This window comes from Callionymus lyra, chromosome 6 (assembly GCF_982586985.1).
Source record: "Callionymus lyra chromosome 6, fCalLyr1.hap1.1, whole genome shotgun sequence".
In the NCBI taxonomy this organism is placed as follows: Eukaryota; Metazoa; Chordata; class Actinopteri; order Syngnathiformes; family Callionymidae; genus Callionymus; species Callionymus lyra.
In genome coordinates, this window is record NC_141823.1 from 24,019,468 (window position 1) to 24,030,710 (window position 11,243).

Consider the following 11,243-nt stretch of genomic DNA (forward strand, 5'->3'; position numbering starts at 1 on the left):
AAAACATGTACATTGAAAGATTAGCTCATATTTCTTTCCTAGAGAAACTTTTTTACAGCCTTTTTCAGGGTTTAACTTAGAGATCTTAGAACCAATAAAAGATCAATGCTGTAGGCCCTGATATTGTAATTAATTTGATTTAATCAACTATTTTCCCACTTTTGATGTAATTTATCTTATTCATCTGAATTCAAAAATTACATTCTGTACTGTCATCACCATAAAATAATATTTTGTGTTTATACATTTTATGATTCTGGTTAATTTGACATCCCGGCTTTTGAGCGTGTTTGTTTGTTTGAAAAATTGCAGAAGATGGAAGAATCCTTTCAGAATCTAAAATTGCTGTGATGAGAAGCAGGTTTCTGGGATAATTACAAATATTCACATTAGAGTTGAGATCATCTGAATGCCAGTGGATGAAGAAACTTTAAACGGGCTTGAAATATATAATTTAGTAGAAATAAAAAAACAATGAAGTAAACGATCTTGAGGTTTATTGGCAAAAAAATAATAACATGTCAGATATAAAAGTACATTTAAACGTGTTCTATCTTGTCAAAGATATAAAAGATAAGGTATTATCCAAAGGGATCAAAAAAGTTCTAACTAACTATCTAGCTTAACATAAATATATTGATCAGAAAAAGTAAAATTGAGTGTCATCTAGTGGTCATTTGAAGGATTGCATGTAGGACAGTCCGAGAGATCAGCGCTGACATACTTGGAAAAAAAAAGCAAAAATGTAGTAAAAGATTTTAAATCTTGCATATTAATTAAGGTTAAACTCTAGTCATTCTTGGGTTTGAGGGAGCGGTTCAGCAGGTAGATAAAGACACCGGTGTTCACGGTGAACTGAAAGAAGCCCAGAGAGGAGACGCCGTGGTTCTCGTACAGGTATCCTCCCACCGTCGGTCCGATGGTGCGGAGCAGAGACTGGACGGAGGAGCAGAGGCCCATCATCGTGCCTGCGTGGAACGTAAGAGTTTTATTACGATGATACGATCAAGAAAATGAGACGGTGGTCGTGCCTGTGTCGGCGGCCGGGACGCTCTTGGTCAGCATGCTCTCGGTGATGACGTTGAACATGCTCAGAGAGAACATCATGGGGACGACGGTGAGGCAGAAGTGGAACACCGTCTTCATGTAAGCCTGTCAAAACAACACGTTCTGTTTATGTGACCATCAACCCATAATCACTCTGTTCAATCTTGCAGTTGCAGATATAATAATAGTGTGTTCACACATAATCAAGTCAATTTAACAAGAATCAGTGACATGTATTACTATTTAACAATTAAGAAAAATTGCAAATGAAAAAAGAAACTGAAATCAAGACTAAGGTAAAGGTGAATGATTCAATCACATGGCAGAGTAGATAGTTTGATAACATGAACTCTGACCATGACAATCATAAACTTACAAAGTACTTTCACACAAAATAAAAAAATCCTTCACTCATTGTGAGATCATGTAAAACACGTTTCTTCTTATCCATTTACCTGACCCAGACCAACGAAGGCGGACACCGCGATGGAGAGAAGCAGCAACGAGCCCTCGGAGTATCTGGCCGTGAGTCGCCCGATCACTCCGCCCTGGACGATCTGAGAAAACGTTTGGATTTTTTACCTTCAACCTTCATTCTCAAATGAAAGATTATTATTTGCTAACCATCTGGATGATGCCGAAGTAGGCCATCAGGTAGCCGTTCTCCTCCGGCATGAGCAGGAAGAACTCTGTGGCGATGGTGGAGAACATCACCTGGAAGATGCCTGAAGAAAAACAAGAAATACTTTTCTTTTAATCAAGTTTAAACTGACAAACTGGACCATCATCGATGACTCAAAATACTGATGTTTATAGTAACTTACTCAACGGCATTTTCTAAATGTTCTTAAATATTCAACAGTTCTTGCTCACTAGTAATAAATATAATTATTTGCATCAGGTCAGTCTATACCTGCTGGTAATCCTGCAAAAATCTTCACAAGGAAGGTCGGGGTCACTCCTGGGAACCTCATCAGTCTGGTAATCTCTCCGAGGTTAAACACAGATTGTCTCTGTAATTCGGCTGAAAAGAGACGACAGCGGTTAAACTGGCAGACAGTCTTAAATCTTCTCGGAAAAAGAGGGTGCAACAAGCTTTACACTCAGTGTCCGATCCGGGAGCTCGAGTTTTGGTGGTCTTGGGGATGAAGAGCAGCACCAGCAGCAGAGTGATGGCACTGCCGACAGCACCGAAGTAACAGGCGGTCCTCTCCCTGAGAAAGAGACAATAAAGTAATAAACGGGAAAAAAAAGAACTAATGTGGTTCAAATCTTTCACTGACCCGTATTGGGCAATGATGTGGCCGCCCAGTGTGGAGCCGAGGATCATGCCGATGCCAAAACACAGACCCAATTTAGCCAGTCTATCGGCGCGCTTGTGGGGCTCTGAGAGGTCAGCGAGGACCATCTGACAGGCTGCGGGCATGAACCCATGGTTACAAGAAATGTGTCAAAAACACTCAAAAAGTGGAAAAGAGAAAATAAGTAAACGTGAAAAAATATTAGAGGTAAAATGTCATTACCAGGCACTACATGCATGAACATGGTGGGGAACTTGTGGATAAAGAGCATGTAGGGGTTTGCGGCCAGAGCGAGAAGCAGGAAGAAGACAATGGTTGAGGTTGTCGCGAGCGTCAAAGCCATCCGTGCACCGCACAAGTCTGCGAATCTATGGTTCAAAATAACCAATGGGGAACATTTGAGGATTTTTAAGGACATTAAGCAGAGAAAAAAGAAAAGAAAAGATGTATGGTCCAAATAACTTACCGTCCAAATATTGGACCCCCCAACAGTTGCATCAGGCCCACTGTGGTCTGTAAGTATCCGAGCCATAAGGTGTCGAAGCCAAGTTTTTTAGCCAGATACTGCAACACACATCATAAAGATTTTTTATTTTCACTTTCGCTATAATGCAATACAAACAAAAAAACACTATTTGCAGTGAGTTAAATAACTGTTAATGTCAATAAGGAAGTGGTCGTTGTAAAAGGGATAAAGAAAATGGTCGAAAATGTTATAATAATTATTAAAAAGATTTTTTTTTTTTTTTCAGATTTGGTTTTAAGCAGCCAGACCTAAAATTTGATTTTGTGTAAACGTGTTAAAACTAGAGGCATGAAATGTTATTTATTACACTGTATAACTAATACAAAGGTTGAAGGTACGACTCCAGATTATGCCATTACATAGGAAGGACAACCACTGGCTTATCGTGTGAGAAACTGTATATATATATATATATATATATATATATATATATTAACGGTAAATACAAGAACTTAATGATATTTAGTGGAACACCTGTGGGTTACTATTAAAATATAGTACTGCACGTAATAACTATACAATAATATCATGATATTATTGTATACTATACAATAATATGATACTTCTATAGCTTCATTGCCGTGTTTATCTGTGTTATGATGTGTTTATGTGTCTAAATCGAGGGTTTAAAACAAGAATAAAAAAGCTTGATAAAGATCACAACAAATCTCTGCCGCCACCATTTCCGCACCAAGCGACTACTTCGCGGTCATCACGTAAATCCGAAACCCCCCGGGTGGTCCCAGCACGGATCTTACTCACGGGGGTTATGGAGAACTGCAGGAACATGCACGTGATGTCCAAGGTGGCGATGAGATAAACCAGTTTGACGGTTTTATCTTTCTGCTCCTGCTCCGCCGTGGAGCCGGCGTCAGGCGAGGCGTCTGGAGGATCATCTCGTCTTCTCATGGTGCCCTGAACACACCAGGACTAGTTATCACAGCGAGACACGCACACGCATGAGGATAATATTCTAGTAATGGTTCAGCGTTTTGACCCTTTGGTCAAGACACTCGCGAGCCAGCGCGTGCACTTTGGAACATTATAGAAACATGGAGGCGTTCCCGATGTAAACTAGCGAGTCATGTGTGAGACAGAGCTAGATCTCACGAAAAAAAAAGCTGGTTTAATAAGTGTCTATTTGATCGATTAGTTATCGATTTAATATCATGAGTCGATCATGTCAGACGCAAAGAAGTTGAAACTTCCGCGTTGAGATTAAAGAGTGTTGCGTTCACGTCCTCGTCCGGTAGCAGACGGTTCCAAGTAGGGTAAAGTGAAGCCCTGTTGTGTCATAAGAACACGTAACATTACTTGTAGTCTAAGTCCATTAGACCTTGAAAAACAAAGATTTTAAGTTTTAAAAGTAAATTTGTTAATTAATTTATTTTTATTTTTATTTGATTAAATTTAACTAAAAATATATATATTTTATTTGTAGACGGAAGATAGTGGAGAGAAGTTATAAAGTAAGTAAGTAAGTGAAAGTAAAGCGCTCAAACAATCAAAACAATATTCAATAAAGTATATACTTTAAAGATCAAGATAAAACTGATAACACAACAGGAGTTCCAGACAATCAAGGAAAAGCCTGAACAAATAAAAACGTCTTAAGATGTTTCTTGAAGGAGTCAGTACACTTCATCAAGCGCAAAGAGAAAGATAAAGGTACTTACAAATATATTACAAAATAATCAGGAAAAACGTCAAATAATATATCAGTGTAGTAAAGACAGTCCTTTATTGAGTATTGTTTTGATTGTTTAAGCGCTTTATGACCCTGGTCTAGAAAAGCGCTATATAAATATAAATATTACTTACTTACTTACTGACTTTATAAAGCCCTGCAATACGATTAATGTTTTCGAACAAACAAAGTATCATGGCTTGAGGAATAAAGATTCTACAATGACAGTGTGTTTATGTATTTATCTTTACACTAAAGGCACTTAACTGGTCATAAGAAAATTGTCAGTCAACAACAGTCGTCCACAAACACAGAAAAGACCCACAACATTCTTGAAACTCTTCTGTACTTGAGATTTTTTATAAAAACATTCTTGAAACTCTTCTGTACTTATAAAATAGACCGACAATGTCTCGTTGTTTTTATATTCACTAAATGTTTCTATTTGCCTAGATAAGTAATTACACACAAATTATGATGAAAATGTTGCTGAAGTTCATAAAGATTAAGGGTTAAAACATGGCAAAAAAAACAAAAACAAAACTAACAAGGCATGTATCAAGATATCTTGTATTATTAATCTGTCTGTTGAAAATAAAAACAATCACACAAAACATCTGTACTCACGGACAGTAGATGCCGATCAAGTGTGTAAAATCTTCTACTTGAAGACACGATTTGTGTGTCAGTATCCTCACTTGTTTCTTTGCTTGATTCGAAGCGTTTCGCCAGGTCACTCAGGCTGATGTTTAACTTCCAAATCTTCTCAATTTAATGCTAAATATATTTTTTCTAATTTCTCTCCCATGTTCAGTATTAAGGCCAATTTGAGGGGAAATCATGTGTATTAAAGTCATTCATCACATTAGAGTCTGGATGTTCTGGCACTGATCATGTCATATTTCTGGACTAAAGTACATTAGTCTCTGTGGATCCTTAACCCTCACTTCTTTGTCTATTTTGATAGATATAATAGGATGTTCTTGAATGTCTCAACTTGTGCCTAACAAATCTTGTCGTAATTAATTGAAAAGAGTGAATGATTTAATGAACACTAGCAAAATGTGAAGTACATTTCTGTTTAAATAAACAGATGGTGGGCTGGTACCATATTTTTGGTTATCAGGTATGACGTCTAACACAGGGGAAAGATCATCATTCTGTAACACAGGTGGACATTGCAACCAAACTTAATCTTACTATTTTCAATAAACCTATAAAGCTTTTTAAATCTTTATTTACTTAAGGGATCTATAAGCATTTCAATTATAAGGCAATACATGTACATATATACATATAATACATAAATATTTTGGTAATATATATTCATTAATAAGGATGTATGACTGGTAGTCTGGAGTAAAGGGGAACACACTCGCACACCCTTGTCCTCTTTAGCTGTCACCTGGATGACACTGTTGACCTGAAAAACAAACCGTTCACATGACGTGTATGTCAAAAAGGGCCAAAATCAGGATTGGGAAATTAATTTTCCTCAGTGTCCACCTTTGAAACCATGACTGTTAAGCCAAAAGCCAGACCAGATTCATTAAAATCTGCATTTAAATGACTGGAAAATGATACAAAAATAACAAGGACAAAAATAGATTTTTAGGGACAACATACTCAAATGCAGTTCTAAAAATGGTTTTAATGAAATGGAAAATACAACATAAATTATTCAACATAATAATAAGATTATAACATAATACTTACATTCATCAGAACAATTTCTTCATGACCAAGTTAGATTCTCTCTAAGATTCATAGATTCACATGTACTGGAGAAAAAACGTAAGTCATGATTTCTAGTTTACATATAAGAAAAATACACAGTTAAACATCAGTTAAGAGAATCATTTTAATAATGAAACAAAGATAAAGGATTTTTTGTGTTACTTTCAGACATTTGATTCATATTTTTGTATTTGGAATTCAATCCAACGGTTATCATTTGAGTTTGGCACGTGATCGTGAGACTGACCGAATTGATACATATTTTGTTTTGAAGCCGCTCACTGGTCCATGCTTTTATTTTGAAAAAGAGCCACATCCTCCCCATCCCGGAAGTTGAATCCCCCTGTTCCCCAGTTACCTCTGTGTTTATGGGGGTTTGTGGAGAAATGTCCCTCGTTCCTCGGATTTAGGAATCACCAGCGTTTTGTTTGTTCGGCACCTTGGCGATGGAGGTTCTAACCCCGCGAGTGTACTGGGCTCAACGGCACCAAGACATTCTGCTCCGTGTGGAGCTGAGCGATGCTTCGGTATGACGGAGCTCAACATCCTGCTTTATAACGTTTCACCTGCTTGTCTTCCGCCTGAATATATTATACATTTTAACTTCAGGACGTTATTTTAGGTTTGTGTTCATTAGACTAATAATGCTGTTACAACTCCTTTTCCTTTATATTGAAATGTATGCTTGACATCTGTCCTCTGAAACATTCATGAGCTGAGATCCTGGATCACGTTCACACTGTAACAATAGAAGCTTCAAGTTACACCTTCGACATTTAATACAAGTTTACTCGTATTTTACACAAGAGACTTTTTATTATTAGGGTTGCTTCTATTATTCTTCATTTAAAAAAAAAGAAGTATATTTTAACTTCATTTTTGCTTGAATAAACAGTTAATATTAACAGTTTCTGTTTGTGTTTCCAGAATATTCAAGTCAGCCTTCAAGAGAACATCCTTCACTTCAGAGGTTTGTATGCACTGAATTCATGAATGGATGATTTTTAGGTCTACTTTCGAATTGAAAGTCCAAATAAAGCGTTTTTTTTTAATGTTATTGTTAAGCTGGTTTTGTGTTAGTGTCATATCATTGGCGACATCAAACTGATCTCGCTGGATTATCTCTCCGGCAGCCATGGGACACGGAGCTAAAGGAGATAATGAGTACGAGTTCAGATTGGAATTCCTGGAGCCCGTCGATCCGGAGGTACTTACACGTTTTCATTTGCTATTAATCCTCGACTCTGAAGGACGAATATGAACCAGAAAAGGTTCTGGACGTATTCGTCAAGCCGCCTCTTTTCAGACTCGAATAAAGAATACAAAACCTTTTCAAAACATTACATTTTTCAGGCCAAGTACAGCTCCAACCAGCGACAGGTCGACGTCAAAATAAAGAAGCAGAACGAGCGATGGTGGGACCGGCTGACCCTGCAGGAGAGGAAGCCTCTTTTTCTGTCTCCCGACTTTGACCGGTGGCAGGACGAGTCTGACGCCGAGATGGAGCGTCAGGCGAAAGCTGACGATAATGGATTCATGGTATGTTCGTTTAGTAACAATTCAGTCAAGATTATAATAATAGGTAATTAAATAATAATGGAAATGATTTATTATTTATTTAGATCATTTCACTGGCAGGAAATGATCTCATGTTTTGTACAGACTCCATGTTCTCTTTAAATAATTGGATCCTAATATGCTCAATGCAATCTTGAGTGATTTAATTCAATAATAATGTATTGTTTCATTTTATTTGATGTGTTTTTGCGATGACTCAATGATACACATTTCTTTTAAGCTGGGAAACAATATAAAAGTGGAGTCGAGAGTCCGTGAAGACCGTGAGTTGATCCTCTTTTTTTCTTGTTATTGTTATAACAGTGTCACAACAATGCTTTTATTTTGTCTTGTCAGCGTATCTGGGTCTGAAGAAGGGCTACTTGTTCATGTACAGTCTGGTACAGTTCCTGGGGTTCGCCTGGATCTTTGTCATCATGACCGTCCGCCTCTTCGTTCTTGGGGAAGGTTTGTTCGTTGTTACGTTGTTTGAATAAATATTCGGTCAGTATTTTTCTCTTTGTGCGCCATGATGGTAAAATTAATAATTGTGAGAGTAAATCGATGTTTTTTGGAAGTCCTAAAGTCTGGGTCTATTTAGTTATTAAGCTACCCCGACAACCCGATAATTGAACTGAGAAAACATAAGATTTGATAAAGTTATTTTAATGTGGCACAACAATCTTCTTATTCCCCTTAATTTATATTTTGATTCAATAAATCATCAGATTCACCTGAATCACTAGTAAATGGTTGCTTGATACTTCTTTTTCTGACCCTCCACAGACTCATTCTACGACACATTCGACAACATTGCTGACATGATGTATTTCTGTCAAATGATGGCCGTGCTGGATGTCATTAACCCTTTGTTGGGTTTGACAAAGTCAGGAGTTTTCCCGGCGATGATACAGGTATGTTTTAGAGACATTTATAGTCTTCATAGCAATACATCAGAAGAACGATCAGCTACTAACCTAAGTGATTATAGGAGGTGTTGTTCTGCCAATGTCTCATCAACTGTATGAAAATATAACTAAATACATTTTAATTGAAACTCGAGTATTAAAGAAATATACAATAGCAGTATTTTTTACCTTTAATATAAATAGTTTCTCTTGCTTTCCCGTTATTGCTTACATCTTGAAAATATTATTTTTGCTGAAAATACTTAAACTGGCTTGGATTTCAGTTTGAGCACACATTCATAACAGCTATTTATGCATTGATAATGTTTGATGATGAAATATGATGCATTCATCATTTTCAAAGGCCACTATTGGCACGCTTTGCTCTTTGGCTATGACCCACTAATTTAATGAAACCCTTAAATAACTCCAATGTGTCACCCAACTCTCCTAACTTACATGTTTCAAATGTTAAAGTATTTCTATTTTCCAAGATGCAGAAAAACCATCATCATGATGATGTTTTGAACTTATTACTTTATAAAGTTCTCACCAGTCTGAAGTCTCGGCGAACGAGAGGTTACGAGAGCAGAGTCAGTTATTTCATAATATTGGCTTCACTCTTCCTCCAGCCAGCTGTAATCACGCCCCTGCTTTGTTTATACAACAAGTCCATTGAAGGTGAAGTGATTGATAACACATAGTGACAAATGTTCATGTTTGACCAATCACGGCAGAGTGGGTGTGGATTATTTTATATTTTAAAGTGTTTTCAGTGGGTGGGGCTTAAGCACATTTTCTAATGTAAATATTTCAATGAAAAGAGAGTTTTGTTCAGACAGACACATACTGATGATACAATAGAAGTTCAGGCTTTATTTAAGGCACACTTAAATTCAAACGTATATCTAATACATCCCATAAGTTTCCTACTGCATTTGTATTCATTGTGCTCTGGTGTTGTTTTAGGTCGCGGGAAGGAACGTCATTTTGTTCGTCATCTTCGGCTGTCTGGAACAAATGCAGAACAAACCAGTTGTCTTCTTCGTCTTCTACATGTGGAGCACCATCGAGACCTTCAGGTAGGCATGAGAGAGACCTCTGGTGGTGGACCATATACGACGTCTTCTGCTCCGGCAGGCATCCTTTCTACATGCTGGCGTGCATCGGGATGGAGTGGAAGCTGCTGACGTGGCTCAGATACAGTCTGTGGATTCCTCTGTACCCGCTGAGCGTGGTGGCTGAAGGTGTGACGAATGCTCGTACGTTGAGATGATGGCCATATTTGTTGTCTAACCGTGTGATTCTGTGAGCAGCTGTGGCAGTCGTCCAGTCCATGGCCATATTCGATGAGACTCGCTTGTTCAGTTTTCCACTCCCTGCATTGCTGGGACACTCGCTGAGCTTCTCCTACACACTTCAGGTCTATCTGGTCATCATGTTCCTGGGTGAGAAATCACTAAGTCCTCAAATCACTTGTATTCCTACAGATGTTTTAAAATGATGAGAAAAGAATTGTGAGTTAACTCCAGTAATATTTCTGTCCGTGTCAGGCCTCTTCATCAACTTCCGTCATCTGTACAAGCAGAGAAGGAGACGATACCGCTCCAGAAAGAGGAAAGTCCAATAAAAGAAGAACATTTTGGAAATGAAGACTGTCAGCCATTTTCACGAAGCCTCTTCCTGTTTTTGCCTTCTTTGTTATAGCGGTTATCCTTTGTTTCTACTGGATCATCTTCTTGCTGATGAGGTTTTAAAGTGTAAATGACAAGAGCGCTGCTATCTTTATATTTATGACGACTTCTTGAAGTATTTGCCTTGACAAGTTCCCAACTTTCAGAACTAAGTTACGCTGAAAGAAAAGATCATCATGTATGTGTTAAAATTCCGCATGTCACACAAGAGGGTTATTTATTTTAATAAGTTATCAATGTCGGCACATGGCTGGAAAAGGGTTCTTGAAAGTTGTCGGATTTCTTGGTCTTGTTTGAAATGTATTTATTTATTTGTACCAGCAGGGGGCGACCTCACTCCAATGAAGCGTCGTTTCTGTCAAGTTCCTTTTTAATTTTAAATACTTTCCAGAAAGAACTGTTGTATATGAACTGATCTTTCTGTTTTTATTGTTTCTTGGTTTCATAAATTATTTTTTACCTCTGTTAACCTTTTCATCCTCTATGGTTAATAAAAGAGTTGAAAATTATTTATCATTCTTCACCTCATGGTTTAATTTCCCAGCGACTTTTTTTTTCTTCATCATTTCTCTAGTCAGACCAATAATATAGTAGATAATTATTTGATAAAAGTAATAGTAAAATACTTGGACGGCTACTGTAAAATTCAATAACGTATACATATTTTAATATGCAGTTAAAGACTCCCAGTATAAATCATTAAATAATGTAGGAACTCTTCAAATGTTTTTGAAACAATAAGACATTTCTGATAAAAAAAAGAAAACAATGTTTTCAAATAATAAT

At 37.3% G+C, this 11,243-nt stretch overlaps 2 protein-coding genes across 3 annotated transcripts; one reads left to right on the forward strand and one right to left on the reverse strand.

Annotated features, from left to right (window-relative positions):
• Positions 1-480: 480 nt before the first annotated feature.
• Positions 481-5,377, reverse strand: slc67a1 (solute carrier family 67 member 1). 2 transcript variants are annotated; one of them, XM_087793350.1, is made up of 11 exons: positions 5,189-5,377; positions 3,637-3,789; positions 2,815-2,912; positions 2,571-2,716; positions 2,331-2,463; positions 2,149-2,261; positions 1,961-2,071; positions 1,672-1,772; positions 1,503-1,604; positions 1,032-1,152; positions 481-968 (listed from the first exon to the last, which is right to left on the reverse strand). In XM_087793350.1, the coding sequence occupies exons 2-11, from the start codon at positions 3,781-3,783 to the stop codon at positions 790-792; spliced, it is 1,251 nt and encodes a 416-aa protein (XP_087649476.1). In that variant the 5' UTR covers positions 3,784-3,789; positions 5,189-5,377; the 3' UTR covers positions 481-789. The 2 variants fall into 2 exon arrangements, with proteins under 2 accessions (XP_087649476.1, XP_087649477.1); XM_087793351.1 differs by lacking the exon at positions 5,189-5,377 and adding an exon at positions 4,551-4,568.
• A 1,270-nt stretch (positions 5,378-6,647) lies between these two features.
• Positions 6,648-10,928, forward strand: LOC148077648 (very-long-chain (3R)-3-hydroxyacyl-CoA dehydratase-like). The gene is made up of 11 exons (XM_087794336.1): positions 6,648-6,825; positions 7,226-7,268; positions 7,432-7,505; positions 7,652-7,837; positions 8,097-8,139; positions 8,213-8,323; positions 8,642-8,769; positions 9,733-9,845; positions 9,904-10,010; positions 10,080-10,211; positions 10,317-10,928. Exons 1-11 carry the CDS (start codon positions 6,745-6,747, stop codon positions 10,391-10,393), a joined length of 1,095 nt encoding a protein of 364 aa, XP_087650462.1. The 5' UTR covers positions 6,648-6,744; the 3' UTR covers positions 10,394-10,928.
• Positions 10,929-11,243: the final 315 nt, after the last annotated feature.

Excerpts from the sequence above, each read along its gene's own strand:
- slc67a1 (XM_087793350.1), bottom strand. The coding sequence starts at position 3,783 with ATGAGAAGACGAGATGATCCTCCAGACGCCTCGCCTGACGCCGGCTCC. Across the intron at positions 2,913-3,636 it reads TGCAGTTCTCCATAACCCCC|TATCTGGCTAAAAAACTTGG; the intron begins GTGAGTAAGATC and ends TGTGTGTTGCAG. Across the intron at positions 1,153-1,502 it reads CCTTCGTTGGTCTGGGTCAG|GCTTACATGAAGACGGTGTT; the intron begins GTAAATGGATAA and ends TTGTTTTGACAG.
- LOC148077648 (XM_087794336.1), top strand. The coding sequence starts at position 6,745 with ATGGAGGTTCTAACCCCGCGAGTGTACTGGGCTCAACGGCACCAAGAC. Across the intron at positions 7,838-8,096 it reads CTGACGATAATGGATTCATG|CTGGGAAACAATATAAAAGT; the intron begins GTATGTTCGTTT and ends ATTTCTTTTAAG. Across the intron at positions 8,770-9,732 it reads TTTTCCCGGCGATGATACAG|GTCGCGGGAAGGAACGTCAT; the intron begins GTATGTTTTAGA and ends GTGTTGTTTTAG.